Source organism: Centruroides vittatus, unplaced genomic scaffold (genome assembly GCF_030686945.1).
Source record: "Centruroides vittatus isolate TY-2023 unplaced genomic scaffold, ASM3068694v2 contig_743, whole genome shotgun sequence".
NCBI lineage: Eukaryota > Metazoa > Arthropoda > Arachnida > Scorpiones > Buthidae > Centruroides > Centruroides vittatus.
The window spans coordinates 865,482-885,288 of record NW_027122479.1 but is presented as its reverse complement, the minus strand read 5'-3'; the positions used below and the strand labels follow the sequence as shown (position 1 = coordinate 885,288).

The following is a 19,807-nucleotide window of genomic DNA, read 5'->3' as shown; positions in this document are numbered from 1 at the left end:
ATCGAGAGCTAAAAATTTGCTAATTATAAAGAAGTTAACATTGTAATTACTGGCAGGAAATATAAAAAATAAAGTATCTAAAAAACCAAAGGTTGCCGGTCGAGATCGAGTTAAAAAGCAAGAAACTGCCAAGACCTCGAAGCGAGTACGAAGAAATTAAAAAAAAAAATCGTTTCGCGAGAGTAAAACGAAAAAATGAAGTTCTGTAGAGAAATTTGGATAATCTTAATGCATTAAAGAGAGAAAAGTGAATAAAATTTCATCCGCTTTCGACGAATCTCAACAAGAAAGAAATATACCTCGACGAAACTCGTTGTGCGAGGTTGGCGACGGCAGCGCTAATACGAGAGCGGATGTAACGGCGGCCTAACCGACCAAGAACGACTTTCAAACTAGCGAACGAAATTCAATTTCTGTTTATTTAAAATATATAAATCTAATAGGTTGACAGAGATTTTAACTGTATCTCGTTAATGCTATTTAAGAACACGTTCATTAAGAGGTTTTGGATTAATTCGGCATCTCGGACGTCCGAAATACGCTCGTCGAGCTCGAATGTGCGCGAAATTTTAAAAATCGACTCCGAGTTCTGTAACTGGAACTTAAGACGTGTTTGAATGCCGCTGGGGATTAGCCAGAAGCGTCGTTTCCTCAAAGCCAAGCTACTATAAATATCGTAATCATTCCTTATGTACAATCTGGTCTTATTAAAACGCCACGCGTCAAAGATAATCCTATTCGTCCGAATTACGTCGATTCCGGATGCATTTACGGTATTTGAAATTATATCCGGATTCGATTATCGTCTCGTGTCGCTACCGCGTTTTACATTTATAGCAGTTGCCGAAAAACGTAGCGTTTAAAATTTAATATATTATATTTAAGTTAAATGTTAATACTTTATTAATAATAATTTTAAGACATTTTGTTTCTTTTAAATCATTTCCATTTTTTATTTTATTTGTAACCGCTAGAGGCGCTTTGCGATAAAGGCCAATAGCGCCTCCAATGGTTATAGAGATATATTGTAATTTCTTATTTAAATTTAAAATTTTTTTGAATGAAACGAATTAACCCTTTTAATATAATTAACAATAATTCTATTATTGTTTTGTTTTTAAACGTTTAAAATAATTATATCGCCATCTGTTGACGGAAGTTAAACTTTTAGAGAATAGTTTATTTTTTAAGCGGTTTAAGTTTTTATAGAATTTTTATTAAACAATTTTTAGTTTTATAAAATTTATGGAATTGGAATTGCCATTATTATTGGAATAAATTTGAACGATTTATTAAAATTTTCCTCGTCAGATGGTGACACTAATCGAGCGATGGTCGTACCCGAGCTGGTAACCTAAAGCACGTGTACTATGTGGAAGTTTTGCCTTAATTTACTTTAATATGATACGAGAAACCGAAATAATGTTAGGTAGTCAATCTGCCGCACTAAATAATCTTTCTCGACCGGACGGTTCGGCCATTTATTCTCAAGGTAACGTAATTTCTTTATTTAAATGATGGAGTCACGTGTTCAAACGCCAGCCATTTTTATTCGTCGTCGGACTAAACTTTGTGCATTACGTCTTGCTAACATTCAATTCGAGACATTAAAACTCTGCCTATTAATATAAATAGTTTTTTTAATGTGCGTCCATTTGGTTCATTAGAAGTTACTTTAGGATCATTCGTTTCATAAAACTATAAATTTGGTATCGGCAGTTGACCGATTTTTTCGGCAGATAAGTCGAGAGCTCCGATTTTTTAGTCGTACCAAATCGAACCTCAAAAAATCGTTTTTTAACTGTGTGTATGATTACACACAGTTAAAAACCGATATTAAAATGTAACATACACATATATATATACGTGGTACGATTCAAAAGTTCGGGACTGCAGTAATCTATGACAACAAAAGCGTGTATTTGAAGTTACGGCGTACGAAATGATTCCACCAAACCGCCTCTACGCGTTTGGGTTAATTTCACCCGTGTCGTGCGATTAAACCGCGAGTTCTGCCGTTTTTTACCGGAGATGGTTACCTTTGTTCCGCGACGTAATAAAAGTGGAGTTTCGAGAACGACCTCCGACGTTTCGACTTTGCGGTGGTAGAATCGCCGTACGCCTTTCTTTGCAATTCTAAAGTCTCCGTAGGTGTTTTACCTAAACGCCGACAAAATTTAATGTCGGAGGTCGTTCTCGAAACTCCGCTTTTATTACGTCGCGGAACGGGGGTGACTATCTCCGGAAAAAAACGGCGGCGCTCGCGGTTTAATCGCGCGACGCGGGCGAAATTAACCCGAACGCGTAGAGGTGGTTTGGCGGAATCCGTTTCGTACGCCGTAACTTCAAATACGTGCTTTTGTTGTCGTGGATTACCGCAGTCCCCGAACTTTTGGATCGTACCGTGTACGTAATGCTTATATAAAACTCTAAAACAAAATACTGGGGTGTACTATAGATTACCACCTATGGAATTTCGGGACTTTGATTAAATATTTGAACTCGGGGAATCGAGACGAGTTCGACGGTACCCTATTTTTGGACCGGAGACGAAAAATAAAAAAGTTATCGTACTTTTTTAATGCTCTCGTGAAGACGGCGCCATAGTTGCTAGTACTGCCATCTTGCGGTAAAGTCTGCAAACCGTGACGTCGGACTACGGTCGTCTCCGGGAGGGTTAAACGCGCCGTACGAAAGCGGAGAAAGCGACGCGACTTCCGATCGTCGCGCGATTGCCATTTCGGTTAACGTTACTCGCGGCAGCGAACGTGGGGCCGTTCCCACTGTTCGTGCTCCCGACCGACCTCCCGGAGGGGAGCCGCCGGCAGACCGCCGTGTGCTAAACGTCACTAGTTATTGATTCGCGGTAGTTCTCGAACAAAGTAAAAAAAGGGGGGAAACGTCTACTAAAGGCAATTTTAACGGCGAGCGACGCGACTCCCGATTGCGATAGCTAGGCCGACTTAGCGGAGAGAGCGACGCGACTCCCTGTCGTCGTGCGATCGCCGGAAAAAAGTACGATAACTTTTTTATTTTTTGTCTCCGGTCCAAAAGTAGGGTATCGTCGAACTCGTCTCGGTCTCCCGAGTTCGGATATATACCGAAAGACCCGAAATTCCATAGGTGGTAATCTATAGTATTCCCAAATACCGTACCGCAGTGGGTTATAAACATTCAAATAATTTTTATTATTATATATTCGTCCCGATCTGTAGTTGCTAGTAAAACATTCGGTCGAGTAACTTGCATTTTACACGGCTTTATATGTTTAATTAATCTGTAATTGGCCAAAAGGTCTTGTTGGTGTATTATTACTATATATTTAAAGTTTCCAAAATAAATTTTTACTAATTAAAAATTATCATTTTTGATTCGAAAGCTACGGTGAAAAGGTTAAACTAATTGTTTTATATATAAATAGCAACTAATCCGATATAATAAAGTTTCCGATAGCCCGATAATAAATTCCGTTTGTTTGGAAATCGTGTTTTAACTTTTTAACGATGCAGTTTTTCTAAAAAAATTACTGCCGTTATGCGTACGTGACGATCGAACGTAGGATTTGTTTTGCCGAACGCCTTCCCGTACTATGTACCTGCTACCGATAGTTTTTAATGCTATTTACTGTTATGGCATAAAAGCGTGTTTCGGCCGAAAAATAGCTATATATGTGTCTGTGTCTGTCTCTGTTTTTTTACGTATACCTCGTTTTTGTCTGATCATTGAGTACTATTTTAAAAGTATAAAATAGAATATATTGTATTTTTAATTAGAAACTCATTTGAATACTTATCATTACAAGAAGTGATATAAAATGCCACAGTTAAGTTTAGCAGCTTTAATCCCTTGTTTAATAACTTATTAGATGAGACTTAATTAGCTATTTGATCAATAATTTGTATTTGGTTATTTATCTTTGTATTTAATCTGAATGACGAGAATACCGATCGTGTTGGGTTTATAATATAAAAAAAAAAGTTGTTTTATTTGATATTTTGATAGGAAGGACTGTTTTTTCTCAGGTTCTAGATGGTACAAAGTACAACAGGAAATGCCAAAAATATATACGATGTGTTAGGACAAAAACTGGAATCAAGATGTAAATAGATTATGCACAAACTTTTCGTAAAACGGTAACTAGAAATTTTTTATAATGAATAATTTTTATTGATTCGTTATAAATAACCTACGACAAGCTTTCGAAAATTAAATGCGTGGTATAAAATTGAGATGAAATCGTCGTAGAAGAAAATTAGGTAATATAACAATTCTGCATTCTTCTTAAAAGCTAAAAGCTTAGACTATTAAAATTTAATAATCAAAATTAGAGTTTTAATAATAACATTTAATAGAAAGTTCTTGGTAAGATATGACTAAAAGAAATAATGTTGAATGTAAGATTATTACGTTTCTGAATATGCAAATGCTATACAAGTTTATTGTTATTACATGCTACTAAAATTAATCTGGGATTATATTAATATAAATGAAAAAATTAGTAGAGTAAGAAAACTATTTCTATTAAAGATAAAAGTAGTTTTCTTATCATATAACTGCTGAATACATATATTTTTTGACAGATATTTTGCACATACAAAAGCAAAAAAACTTAGAATTTGAATTGAGCTTGCAGCATCCCCGTTCTCAAAGTGTGCTTCGGAAGAAATCAATAGCCCCGTCGCCGTAGCATCTCCTTCGTTCCGCAGCTAATAGTCCGTCGTTTCCTTTAATTTTTTTTTTAAAGATTTTATAATAAAAATTTTATTGCATACTTTTCTAACCAAAAAAGTTCTGTCTTTTTTTGTTGAAAGAAAACAAACATAAAAATGTATAGGAAATAACACAATTTATTCATTAAACTAACCACTCTCACATTTAATAACCTTTTCCCAATGGAAAACAAGCTTATAAATTCCATTTTTATAAAAGTCACGATTTTTAGAGTTGAAAAACTTCTCTAACTCTGTTTCCATAGCCTCTCTATTTCTGAACTGTCAATTTCGCAGATGATTATCTAGGCTTAAAAATAGGTGATAGTCAGGGGAATAAGGAGGGTGCAAAAGACGTTCCCATCCAAGGGTCTGAATTGTGTCAGAGGTCGCACGCACGACTCGAGGCCTATAGCATTATCGTGTAGGAAAAGAATGCTTTTATGGTTCACTAAAGCTGGCTGTTTTTTCAAAAGTGATTGGTGAACTCGACGGAGTCGGTCACTGTAGACGTTAGCAGTAATAGTCTGGCCAGGTGTTATAAGTTCATAGTGAACAATTCCATTTGCAGTCCACCATACGCACAATATTGGTAGGTGTCAATCGACGAGGTATCCATTTGCCGAGCTTGTAAACTTTCCCAAGACTACGTAAATGTAAACAAACAGTTTCGTCGTTTACGGAGAACCTTTGCACTAACATCCGACAAGTTTGAGCAGAATCTTCTTCGATTGCAGCCCGTAATTCGTTGTCATTAATGACATATGGCCGCTCTTCTTGTGGCACATCTTTAAGCGACTCGTCGCCGGAAGAAAATTTTCTAAACCACCTTTGGGTGGTGCGAGTGCCGACAGAACCTTGTCCGAAAGCCTGGCATATTTTTTGAGCCGTTTGCGCAGCATTTGTTCAAGTTTAAACTCATACAACATACAAACATGAATTGTACAGTTTGGAGTACTCATCTTCAGGTTAATTTTTATAATATTAAGAGATAACCTTTTCACTTCTCTTTATATAAGATGAGTCAGAATTAAATCTTGATTAACAAATTGCTGGAATTTTAGTGCCATCTATTGTGTATTGCGTGTAACATTGTTTAAACTTTGTAGTTTCACAAAAAACGACAGAACTTTTTTTGGTTACCTGATATATTTGAGATTACGATCTGTTCAATCCATTTATTGTACGTGTGCATGCACGTGCACAAAAGGGAACCAAACATTTTTGTTTATGGCCACTAAGCTATAGTAAAATTACCCAGTTCCTCTGGAATCTATAAACCACATCCCTTACTGTAAATTCAGTGAAAAATTCTTCTGAACAACTACTTGATTCCAAGAATTTATAAAATTTATTTTAAACAAAATTAATATTTGGTTCGCTTTTGTGGAGCATGCTATCAGATCGGCTTGACCAAGCTTGTTAGAAAGAGAATGGCTGCTGTAAATTTAGATAAAACAAGTGGCAACATCTTACAGTTATTGCTTTAAAAATCAAAAAATTTTGGATTTAATATTTAAATATTTCAAAATTGATGAGACTTTGTAGGTTAAATCCGAAGAAGTTAACTGATGCTTTTTTGTCTGGACCAATGCGGTCTGATGAAATGCTCATCAGAGACAAAAACTTCTGAGTGTTATCTTCGTTATTCTTTATTCACTATGAATAGAATAAAGTGAATAAAGAACTTAGAACTTAGTTAATAAAGAATAACAAAGATAACACTCAGAAGTTTTTGTCTCTGATGAAATGTGGCCCAGACAAAAAAATCGGTTAACTTCTTCGGATTTAACCTATGAAGTCTTGTCAATTTTTTTGAAGAAATATTTAAAGAATTGATTTTTAAAGCAATATAAAGAAAACCGCACCATTTAATATAATGCATATCTATTCTTATCTTACAGTTATATTTTTAACATTTTTCATTCAAGTTGGTCAATCTTATTTGTACAACTCCTCTCACTTATATGACTTTTATCGTCAGTCCCTTTAGAATTGTATAACTGAGGGGTCACCATATGTTGTACTTGATACACATAGTGTCAGGGGAGAATTTTGTTTATAAAATGAACATAAATAAGATTGTCCATTGCCTTTATGAGAAGAAAGTATGAGATGTACAAGTTATACATCATATCCCATATCTATAGTGGTCATGGATAAGAATGTAGAGTTAAAGTATGATAAGATAGGCTATAAATCTGATCACTCTAAGCATATTATAATAATTTGTAAAGTTATAAACAAAATCTGAATGAAAGAGAAATTGATTGACTTATCACAGAGATTAATTTTGATTCTTATATCTAAATATTTCCAAAAATCCATTATTTCAAGGTTAGTTTTAATGCCTACAATGTTAAAAATAATAAAGTTAACCCAATATGCATACGTAAAATTTTTCTTGGTATAACTACTGTGAACTTGGTATAAATTTTCTCAATAATGGCAGTTATGTGTTAACACATTAACTGCCATCATTGTCATTATCAAAAATTTTGTATTCCAGGACATTCTTATAACAGTCTTTTTCTCAAAACTACTGGAGTGGTGGTTCTCGACCTTCCTAATGCCGCGACCCTTTAATACAGTTCCTCGTGTTGCGGTGACCTCGAACCATAAAATTATTTTAGTTGCTACTTCATAATTGTAATTTTGCGACTGTTATGAATCGTAATGTAAATATCTGATATGAAGGATGTATTTTCATTGTTACAAATTGAACATAATTAAAGCATAGTGATCAATCACAAAAACAATATGTAATTATATACTGTGAAATATTTATTTCTAATTACAAATAAATGAAATTTTGTCTTGGAGCATGGTGTAGCATTGATAAGTCTTAATATAACAACAGTATACTACATTGCAACAGTATGCGTAAAAAGCCAACGTCAGTGTTAAAGTTAAGATTGCTTCTTTCTCAGCAGATCAGAAATTCTCGGGATAATCTTTGCAAGAGCACGACGAAAATAATCTTCCTCGACAAGTCTACTTCTGTATTTAGACTTGATAATCAACAAGCTGGCAAACCCTGTATCACAAAGATATGTTGTTGGAAATGGAAGAAGGTGCAACACAGTCTTGGACAGAACAGGATATGACTGCAAACACTTGATCCAGAATTTTGTAACTGGAATTGTAAAGAAATCAGTTCTCGCTCCATTGCTGTTAATAAGTTCAATGAACTCCCGTTGTGCTGTCTCGGGAACATCTTCAACTTTTGACTGTGAACGCACGTTTGGCAAGTGCAAATGAACGTTGCGAAAAGTTCACTGAGTTCAGCGTTATATCCACGTTTGCTTGTCGCAAGTACTTTCGCCGAACCTTACTGTCGTCGTCTTCAGGCGAGTTCGTAAATTTGCCGAAAAACTTTTAAAAGAAACAAAACCGATGCAGAATGGAACGCATAAAGCTTTACCAAAGCCGTTACGAACGTAAATCAAAAATTCAAAAAAAAAAACATTCAAAAGCCGATCGAGCATCTAGCTCCACAACTAGCGAGGTCGCGCATGCACAGACCTCTTCGCTTATGCTAATCGTATATTAGATAACGCTAAAGCGCATTTAAACGCTTGAATAACGTGACCCAAATATTGGGCAGCTCAAGAGTGGGAGTGTTGCATGCTTCTAACATGGTGGTAAGGAGGGATTCCCAGATGAAAACTGTTTTTCTATCATTGCAGCACTTGAGCATATGCGCTTGCGACCATAGTACAGGATTGAAACCCTGTTCGAGAGCCTTTTTTGCTAGCTCTGTGGTGTGCCTACCCCTCACCACATCGTCCTGGTGCTCGGCGAGGCGGCTGACAAGCATTCTGGTGGTGGCCCCGATATATCGTGTGCTTATTCTCGTTGCTAGATTTTCCAGTGGAACAGCATAGACCCCCGATTTCTCGAGCGTGGAGAGCTTGTCTCTGTCATTACACAGAAGCTTGCGCAAGTTTGGAAGTGGAGCTAATGGCAGTACCAGGTTGCGCTTCCTAAATATTCTGCAGATACGTATAGAGAGGGGTCCGAGGTATGGCAACGATGCTTGCATCACCGAAACCTCCCTCTTGCTGCTTAGCGTGGTGCTTGGAAACAACGATTTCTTTACCCTACTGAGCACATGTGTAAATTTTGCACGCGAGAAGCCAGCCGTGCGTACTGCCAAACTGATGTTATCTAACTCGATATTGGCCAGCTCCTGCGTAGAGGAAAGCAAAAACGATATGTTTTTGCTTTCCTCGTTCGTTATTGGCTCCTAGCGTTGACATATCGAGCAGAGGCTCTTTCAGCCTTCTCGATATGTCAACGCAGCCATCGCCTCCCTCATAAGAAGGGCATTTTTGCTTTCCTCTACGCAGGAGCTGGCCAATATCGAGTTAGATAACATCAGTTTGGCAGTACGCACGGCTGGCTTCTCGCGTGCAAAATTTACACATGTGCTCAGTAGGGTAAAGAAATCGTTGTTTCCAAGCACCACGCTAAGCAGCAAGAGGGAGGTTTCGGTGATGCAAGCATCGTTGCCATACCTCGGACCCCTCTCTATACGTATCTGCAGAATATTTAGGAAGCGCAACCTGGTACTGCCATTAGCTCCACTTCCAAACTTGCGCAAGCTTCTGTGTAACGACAGAGACAAGCTCTCCACGCTCAAGAAATCGGGGGTCTATGCTGTTCCACTGGAAAATCTAGCAACGAGAATAAGCACACGATATATCGGGGCCACCACCAGAATGCTTGTCAGCCGCCTCGCCGAGCACCAGGACGATGTGGTGAGGGGTAGGCACACCACAGAGCTAGCAAAAAAGGCTCTCGAACAGGGTTTCAATCCGCTATGGTCGCAAGTGCATATGCTCAAGTGCTGCAGTGATAGAAAAACAAATACGATCCATTGTCATGGGATGGTTTGCTAATGAAAATAATAAATAACAATAGCTTTAATAATACAAAAGATGATACATGGCATAATTTAGTCAATACAGTTTACAGTTCATTAAAGTTTCCTATTATTTACCATTCTTTGTGTTGTTTTTTTTTTTTTTTTTTTTTTTTTTTTACATACCTGTTACTATTACAAGGGGGCAATATTCACATCAACCACAGCTGAATGTAAAAAAGACCAATCAGCATCCAGATTAAGTTCCTGTGGTACAGATTTTCATCTGGGAATCCCTCCTTACCACCACGTTAGAAGCATGCAACACTCCCACTCTTAAGCTGCCCAATATTTGGGTCACGTTATTCAAGCGTTTAAATGCGCTTTAGCGTTATCTAATATACGATTAGCATAAGCGAAGAGGTCTGTGCATGCGCGACCTCGCTAGTTGTGGAGCTAGATGCTCGATCGGCTTTTGAATGTTTTTTTTTTTTTTTTTTTGAATTTTTGATTTACGTTTGTAACGGCTTTGGTAAAGCTTTATGCATTCCATTCTGCATCAGTTTTGTTTCTTTTTAAAGTTTTTTCGGCAAATTTACGAACTCGCCTGAAGACGGCGAAAGTACTTGCGACAAGCAAACGTGGATATAACGCTGAACTCAGTGAACTTTTTGCAACGTTTATACGGTGTTTGGCGTGAATATTGTCGTACCGACATTTAAGTGCAAATGGGGTGTCGGGAAGATTTGGAAAGTACAATAAAATTTTGTCTGCAAATGTGCAAGTGTTCTTTCACAGAAATTATCGTCGTAATCCTTTTATCCGGTTCAATGTCGTGTTCATCAAAGAAAGTAGATAAGGTAGGCAACATGTAAATTTTATTTTCATCCAATCTTTTTGCCAAAGATGAAGTTTTATTTGGAATAATTGGATCTTTTCAGACAAATTGAGGCCTGTTGCATTTGGCAACAGATGTCACAAGATGTCAACCAAGTAAGCTATTTTCTGCAGTTTACTTTTATCACTGAAAAGTGCTTCGAACTACGGTCTTGCTTTGTGATTTAAAATGTTTTGAGTTCATCGCGAAGCTCGTAACAAATAATACGTTGCAGTTTCTCAATTCTTGCTGTAATTATTGAGGTAAAACAATACTGTAAAAAATCCTCACTATACTTTCTTTTCTTAACGTTCTTCTCTACACGATCCATTGTCATGGGATGGTTTGCTAATGAAAATAATAAATAACAATAGCTTTAATAATACAAAAGATGATACATGGCATAATTCAGTCAATACAGTTTACAGTTCATTAAAGTTTCCTATTATTTACCATTCTTTGTGTTGTTTTTTTTTTTTTTTTTTTTTACATACCTGTTACTATTACAAGGGGGCAATACTTCACATCAACCACAGCTGAATGTAAAAAAGACCAATCAGCATCCAGATTAAGTTCCTGTGGTACAGATTTTTTTTTTTTTTTTTTTGCAGTAGTTGATGATTTTACATTTACCCAGTAATTATAATTTGTGAAGTTTTACCTTCAATACTGCTGATTTCAACACAGTAGCTGCTCTCTACACACGTGTAACTGGTCCACGTAAGTACATTATGGTACCAACCCTGTCACATACACCTGTATTTGTACGTGGTTTACGTGATGGGGTTGGCATGACGATGTCATCATTCCGGGTACTCGTACGTGGGCCGACCCGCCCGGAAATGGGTAGAGGAGCGGTATCTCGGTTCCTACTAGTTAAAAAAAGGTTTTGTTTGTGATTGTTTATTGCAGGACATTCTCTTTTTTCTATAGATTTATGTTCTTCTCAATTCAGAAAATCCAAATTTCCTCTTTGAATCAATTTTTTTAAATATTTATGCTAATTTTGAATTTTGTTTGAAGTACAATATGTATATGCCTCAAGACCTAGACAAATTAATTTACATGTACAGGTTGTGAGTCTCACATACTGTGCTTCACTTGTAGGTTGGCACAAGTTTATTTTGTGTTATTTCTTTAATAAATTACATTTACAAGAAAATCCTGTAACTTTCCTGGCTGTTATGAGTCTATATTCAAAAAAATTAACTTTTATTTATTTTGCTTAATAATATAAAATTGTGTTTGGTGCCATCTGTTATGAAATTTTGTTACAGAAACTTTCTATATTTTTAATTATTGTAAAATAGCAAAAAGGTTAATTTTGAGAGTAGGAATGAGTTTTATGAAAAATTATAAATGTTAATAACGAATAAAATCTTCATTGGTCTTACCTCTCTCAAGATATCACACACAATCCCTCTATGTATATAAACTGTACATACATATCCATGGGGGGTTTTTTTACTATTTTGGATTCAGGAGATCTCAAAACATGGAGATTGCAAAAAACTTAGAGAGTCAAATTTGACACAATTCCAATACTTTCCCTTGTTATATATACGTAACAGCCAGGATATATAAAATGCTCTGTGAGGTACTACTGGTAAAGTAATCTATGAAGCATATTGTGTAATCGTTTGTTAAGGCATAAACCTTGTGCCTCGAAGCATCACGGGAAATTTTTAGCAAGACACGAGCGATACGTCGCGACGGTTAACGCGTTAAGGGATGCCCGTTTAGAATTGCCGAATACTCGGAAAATACCGTTGATAAATCGTCAATTCCGTATTTTTGAATTTAAGTAAAATTAGTCGCTTTCCGGAATTCTACTAAGTGTACTTTAGAACATTACCTTAAAAAGAAACTAGTTGGCATTCCTTACTGTGATTATAGAATAACATCAGCAGATAATTTAATTAATAAAATTTAAACCTTCATAAATTTGTAAGCTTAGATATAATTCCAATGTATCCGAATACGAAATGGGAAATGTAGAAGAAAACCTACAAATACTGGATATAGAAGGTTGGATCCAGAAACTGATTCATTTAACATATTTCAGTAATTATTTTAAAATTGATAATATGTATTATTGCCAAAAAGACAGCATTAGTATGGATTTAGTCACGGGACCCAAACTTGCAGAGATTTGCACGAATAATGCAATAGATAAAAAATTGGCTTCTTATGAGTATAATACTTATAATAAGTTATGTAGATGATGTTTTAATAATTTTTGATTTGGAAAAATAAATGAAGTAACAATACAAAATTTTGCAAATAACCTAAATAAGCATATTCGATTTGAAATAGAACTCGAAATAAAGGTTGTATAAATTACTTAAATATAACAACTAATACAGGAGTTAGTTTTAGAAAATATGAGAAAACCTGTACAATGTTTAAGACTATAAATTATAAATCATATTGTCCTCTTGAAGTAAAAAGAATAATTTTATTACAGCATTAAAGAAAATTTACACATGTACAACAGATACAAGGAATAGAAGAAGCAGCAAAGTTAGATGTGATGTTTTACTAAATGTCTATCCTAATAGAATAATATAAAAATGGAAAAGAGAATACAGAGATAACAGATTTAAAGTGAAATTTAAAGAAGAATTAAAGCATATATCCTTCCCCTACATTAAAAATAATTTTGAGAAATTCAAAAATATTTTTAGAAAGGATTCTATAGAATTAGCAGCTAACTTAAAAAATAAATTTAAAGAATATATATTTACTAAACAAAATAATTTGGAAAAATCAGGTGTGGTATATAAAATGTCATGTACGTATACAAAACAGGTCCATTATATTGGAGAAACTGGGAGATTGTTAGAAAAAAAATAAAAGAACACGATGCATCCATTAGGTTAAAAAATACCCAATCACCTTGATTTATACGTTGCAGTGAAAATAATTGTACAATTAATAATAATAATAATAAAATTTTATTTCTAGAAAATGATGTATATTTAGGAAAGTTTAAAGAACATATAGCAATCCAAACTAATGATAACTTAATTAATTTGAATGGCGGGATGTTAATAGACGACGTTTGGAACAACGTCGTGTATAAAAATAAAAAGATGTTACGCGATGCAGGATAAGTATTGTTACGATCGATTTCGACGAATACAAACTGCTGGCGTGGCTCACTCGCAACTTGTACGTATTGTAAGTTATTATTTAATAATTTTATATCTCTGTTATAAATTTTATCTGTATATAATTTAAAAAACAATTTGATGGTTTATAGACTGAGGAGGGATCAACGTGAAGTTAGATTCGAAATGCATATAAATGAAACATCTAGGAATTAATTGCCCTGAGTAATTTTTGAACTTGGGTGAAAGTTGGATTTGAAGGATATAATAATTTTTGCTTATTCATCCAAAAAAAACCCTTTTAAGTGGTTAGAAAAGTAATTAAATAAAATTGTGTGCGCACTTGTGCATGCACATTCATGTATGTATGTATGTATGTATATAATGGGTTATATATAAAATTGGGTTTATATATATATATAAACCCAATTTTATGCCAAACTAGTTTAGAATTATTCTTCAGGTATATTAATGGTTAAAATAAAATTAAAAGGCAATCAATTACATAAACAATATTTATTCAAACATAGTCTACATAATTATAAAAAACGGGTTAATGTTACCCTAGGTATCGAAGGTGGCATCTCGTCTCCGATTCCGGCAATCAGAAGACGGGGAACGGTGGGGACGCGGGTTTCTAACCTAACCTAACCTATTCTAATAAATTACCATAATTATTAGCAACCAAATTATTAGAATAGGTTAGGTTAGAACGTGCGTTTCCACTGTTCCCCGTCTTCCGATTGCCGGAATCGGAGACGAGCTGCCACCTTCGATACCTAGGGTAACATTAACCAAAAACGGTATTGATTAGAAGTGACACAACACTTGTACAAAACTGTAAAATAAAAATAAGCTAATCAGTACTTATCAGTTTATATTTTTTTTTTATTAAGCCATGCACTTTTAAAGGTAATTAACTTTCGAAAATATTTTCAAAAATTCAAACGAAATAATAAAAATAACTTTTAAAATCAAACTAAAATTAAAAATGAACTTATTAGTGTTTTATGATGAACTTAAATTAACCATTAATATACTTGAATAATAATTCTAAACTAGTTTGGCCCGACACACTTACGCCAAACTAGTTTGGTGTAAAATCGGGTTTTGCCGGTAACACATATATATTGCTTTTGTAGAATAAAGTTTTTATTTTAATGTGTATTCAATGCTTATTCTTTAACCCTATATTTATGTTAATATTATATTAGCGGTATGTGCCAGATGTTATTAATTATTCTGATAATCACTTAAAAGGGATTTTAGACAATTAAACAAACTCGCAATGTCCTTCTGATTCCAACAGTCACCCAAGGCCAAGAATTACTCAGAAGTTTGTTCACAAATTCTGTTTATTTGTATGTATTTCATACTGGTGCCTTTCTGATTCCTCTTCAGTCTACAATATGAAAACAGTTTGCGAATAAACTTTTGAATAATTGTTGGCTTCAGGTGACTTGGCAATTGGTGGAAGGACATTGCAAGTTTGCTCGATTGTCTAAAATCTTTTAAGTGGTCTTTGGGAAGATTATATTTAAATACATATATAAAATGTAATTCTTATTAGATTAATAGCTTAAAATTAGAATTTGAATCATGTTTAATAATTGCAAATTAATTTTTAAGGTGATACTGTCATGCAGGCTGCAACATATGGACCAATTCAAGCAAGGTATCACAAAGCTTATGTAGACAAGGCAGTTGTGGAAGTTGCATACCAGCCTAAAATCACTCCAAGAGGTGAGCTGTTGAAAAATTTTTTATAATTCCTTTAAAATTTTTAAACATTTACATGTTTTAGATTACCAAAACTTATATTTTTTATCTGAAATGATAGAAAGTATATTTACTGTTTTAGTTACATAATTAAACATAAAGTTAATTATCTGAACAATAAAATAAAAGTGATGTATTCAAAATAATGAAAAGTCAGGTGTATCAGTCCAAGGAATTTATATATTTGAGCTAGTACTGGCTCTGTGAAAGGAAAATGAAAGGGAAGACCTCAAAAAATATTCTCATTTAATATATTTGTAATGTTTATAAGTTTGAGATTTTTCATCAATTTTTTAATGAAAATTTCAGACAAATATACATTAACAAAATATTTAAATTAATTACTAATTTAGGAGAAGTGAATATGAAAATTTTATTTTTTAGAATTAAGCACAAAATTGCTATAGAGGACTTATGATAAGGAACACTTTTTGATGGGAAAAAAGTAGACTTTATTCTTCATTTTTCACAAAAGGAAATGCCATTGGGCCATTTGTCGTTCACCTATCCTTAATGTATAATAACATTAAAAGTGAAATGATATCTAAATGTGACTGCCAGAGTAACTGAGTATTTAAAAAACATAGGGATAATACAAGTGAAGTTGTAAAACAAAAGAAAAAAGTAAAACTTGCTAGAATATAGAAAAATTGCCAAATAAAAGGGTAAAAATTTTAAAATAAAAGATGTAAAATGTTTCACCGTACATTTATCAAGTAGGTCGATCGTCGTACGATACAGCGAATTAATTGTAAAGAACGTAAGAGAGAACAAGAAGCAATCAAATAGTATTGAAAATTCGAGTTTGGACACGAAAGTTCAATTTGTTTGAAATTTGATTTTTAGAATTATCAACGATTCTGGAACCGACGGAACCGAGACAAATAAGACAAAGCCCGAGCCAGTTATAAATGTTGTACTTTGCTCTTTGTTCGAAAGCCGTAAAAATATGTAAATAAAATCAAGAAAACAGGCAAAAATAGACTTGTCACCATTTATCAAGAGGAATTTTTAAGTACATAACTTTCACATTATGCTTTCTATATAAAATCAAACTTTAGGACCTATCCGCATTTGAAACTCGGGCTAAATGGCTTGCTAGTAACCTCACTACCTCGGTCTGTTGGAATCTACAACCATAAAGATAATAGTAATTTTTCTGTGATATATATGCAATACAGTTAAGAGTTTCAAAACTGTTTTAGGTTGGCATTGATTCATTATGAAAATAAAAGATGAGAAACTTTTCTATGTCAAAATTATTTTTACATTAAAGAACACATAAATAATTGCAGTAAATTGGTGTTATGGTCAAAGAAAAAAAAAGAAGATTAAACAAAAAAAAAGATATTTTCAGTTTAAAATCACAACTGAGTTTAGATTATCAGAAAATTTGCATTTTGATCAAAATTTTGACCTTTGAAATTTCTTTTTAACCAAGTCACGATCAAAAAAGAATAGTAGAAAATGTAAATGATATATGGTAACAAATATAATACTTCTTTTATTACAGTTTCTTTTACTTTAAATTTTAAAATTATAAATGATACAAAGTGAACATGGTAATTAATGCATTGCCTGTAAGAAGATGAAGTCCTTGGCCCTGACTGGGGTCAAGAGCTTCACCTCCTCACTGCTGTTCACTAATATTTTGTTCTACATCTATGTTCTCACAATGCCGTGTTCTCAAAGAGATTGAGCCAGAGCCCTCAAAAATGCTTAAAGCAGTTCTGAAGATCAAATACATGTGAAAAAAGTCTTTAAAAAAATGTGAAATCTCTAAAAGTAGAACAAATACATTATTATTTTTACATATTAATGATTTTAAACCTATAATTTTTTAAAATATTGAATATTTCAATAAATAATCATTTAATAATTAGCTTTTGAAATTTAAGAAATGTGTGTAATTTTTACTTTCTAATAGAAAGCAGAAATCACACTAAAATCATTTTGATTATTATTTATATTAATTTACGATCGTTACGCGTGTTTGTGGCAGATATAAATTACCGGAAGATACTGTAATTACCTTTAAAACTAATTAAACGGTAATTGTAAAGGTATTTATTGGCCCGCCGCACCGGATGTCGCGAAGTTGCGTCGCACCAAACGGATCGATTCGTAAAAGACTGTATTTTTATTTCGTTCCGTGCGGTCGAGCATAATCGGTTTAAAATAGATTGGTTTAAAAAATTTATTATTCTGTTCCAAATAGATGAAAGTTAAGTTTAGTGTAAATTTTTTTTTTTTTTTTTTTTTTGGAGTAAAAGTTATTAAAAATGTTATGCTTTCTGATTATAGCTCCCATTATCAGTAGTTAACTAGAGATAGATTTTTCTAGTTAAGTTTTGATGATGGTGTGTGGTTCAAAGGCACTTCAGGTTTGTAAAAATTTCACTCCAAGAACCATATTTTGAATTAGATTTTATATTTGAGTTTCATTTTTTGGATTTAGGTTGTAAGGAAAAAAATATCGAAAGAATCCTGAGAAATACTCTGGAAAACGTCGTCATTCTTTCGTCGTTTCCTCGTTCCGTATTATCCGTCGCCGTCCAAGAAGTTCAGAATCGGGGGAGCGTATCCTTTTTTGGCAAGGAAGTAATTAAATCGTACTCTTATTAAATTATAAATATTTAGATGCGTAAACAAATATCGAACAAAGACTAAAAGTTTTGCCTTTGATACAAATTGTGTCAGAATGAAAGGCAAAACTTTTAGTTTTGCCTTTCATTCTGACACAATTTGTATTTGACAGAAAGGAATAGAAATTTAAGGAGATTGTAAGAAAAACAAATATCTGCAATTTTAAGAATTGCTTTTGACACAAACACTCGGGTGAAAATGCTCCAAACTATATACTATTAGAGTTAGAGAATAAAATTTTTTTAAATGACTTTCTTGTTACTTAAAATTAAATAATTGTATATAAATTAACACACATACAATACATGTTTTTTAGTGGAATGCCACAATTTATTAATTAATTCTTTTAAACAAAACATCACAGTTTGGGACTCGACTTTGCACAGACTCTCTTTATTTGAAAGTACCGGGACAGTTCGGAAATAATTTCGTTTAAACATTAAATTAAACAGATATCCGCACGGATACAAATTTATTTTCGCGGCTTTTTACCATTAGCGTTTATTCCGTACTCTCTAAATTAAAACTTTTTCTACTTTGCTAGTCTTGCGGTTTTCCTCCGGTACTTCTTAGTACCGTGGAAAACCGCCGGACCAGTGGACGAAAGCATTTTTGTTCATAAAGTTAATATATTATGCATCCTTTACTGGTTTTAAGTTACTTTCGTGTAGTATAAATGCAGCATGCCTAGCCATTATTGATTCAGGAATTCCCATGAAGCATACTATAGCTGCCGTAGATGCTGTTTTATTAGAAGATGGAAAAATAGTTGTAAATCCTACTTCCAAAGAGGAAAAAGTAAATTTTTTCGACAGTTTATATAATTTAGATTCTACTCGTTTATATAAACTTGATTAACTTAAACGAAACTGCTTTGTTCTGTTTAAGTTTATTCTACTTTAAATTGGAAAAATAACATTAAAGCTATAGAGCCTTAATGTTGTTTTTCCAGTTTTATCAATAATTGAAATATAGTCATTTGGAGTGAAAAATTCTTTTGTTTGCAGTTGGCCAAAGCACGGTTCACCTTAGCTTTCGAGACAGTCAAGTTTCGGTTAGTCACGACGAACACTTCCGGTCGCTTCACTCTTAAAGAATTCGAAAACTGTGTGGAAGCGTGCCGTTCCGCATCCGGTAAAGTAGTCGACTTCTATCGTTCTCTGATCTCCAGGAGATTCAGCAAACAGAAAACATCAGACATGCAACACGAAGTGGATCGGGTATCCGAGACCTTTCACAAAAACTTCAACGTTAACAAAGAGGAATCCGAGGATTCGGACTGAACCGAGTTGAATCCCCGTCTGTACATATTTTCATAATAAACTTTATCGCTATTACTTAAATTAGTCTCGTTTTTGCGACTTGGTCTGGCAACAGAATTGATTCCTTTCTTAAGCAAGAGGTGCCACAAGCCGAAAAAGTTTTTCTTGGCGGGGATATTCAGTTGTCGAAACTCGTATATCACTAGATTAGTTCCGGTGTCAGTTCGGATGATATGTCCCGGCTGCGTTCGACATATTAATTACCTTCTGTATCAAAGTGTCGAGTGCCATCAAACCGGCACCCCCTTTGATATATTTTAATATGGGCCCAGCGATTGTCGGCTGTCCAGCCATCACCATTTACCTTGGAAATGTTAGAAAAATCAACTTGTAAATCTTAGGAAAATCGATGATGATCTATCGATTGTAATTGTGGGCTACTCGTCGCTCGTTGACTCTACGAATGGGGGTTCTCCGGGATTAAGTTGCTCAGACTGCAACTGGGTTCGGAATGAAAATTGTAAAGTTGTTTCTTCGTAGACAGGACCACCGAC

General features: G+C 34.1%; 1 protein-coding gene across 1 annotated transcript; it reads left to right on the top strand.

Annotated features, from left to right (window-relative positions):
* The first annotated feature begins 1,262 nt into the window (after window positions 1-1,262).
* Rrp46 (exosome complex component Rrp46) lies at window positions 1,263-19,334 on the top strand. The gene is made up of 5 exons (XM_067277375.1): window positions 1,263-1,492; window positions 15,196-15,309; window positions 17,804-17,925; window positions 18,649-18,789; window positions 18,999-19,334. Exons 1-5 carry the CDS (start codon window positions 1,402-1,404, stop codon window positions 19,272-19,274), a joined length of 744 nt encoding a protein of 247 aa, XP_067133476.1. The 5' UTR covers window positions 1,263-1,401; the 3' UTR covers window positions 19,275-19,334.
* Window positions 19,335-19,807: the final 473 nt, after the last annotated feature.

Bases quoted from the DNA above. Each gene is read 5' to 3' on its own strand.
- Rrp46 (XM_067277375.1), top strand. From the start codon at position 1,402: ATGATACGAGAAACCGAAATAATGTTAGGTAGTCAATCTGCCGCACTA. The intron at 1,493-15,195 runs GTAACGTAATTT...TTAATTTTTAAG, and splicing joins TTCGGCCATTTATTCTCAAG to GTGATACTGTCATGCAGGCT. The intron at 18,790-18,998 runs GTAAATTTTTTC...TTTTGTTTGCAG, and splicing joins CTACTTCCAAAGAGGAAAAA to TTGGCCAAAGCACGGTTCAC.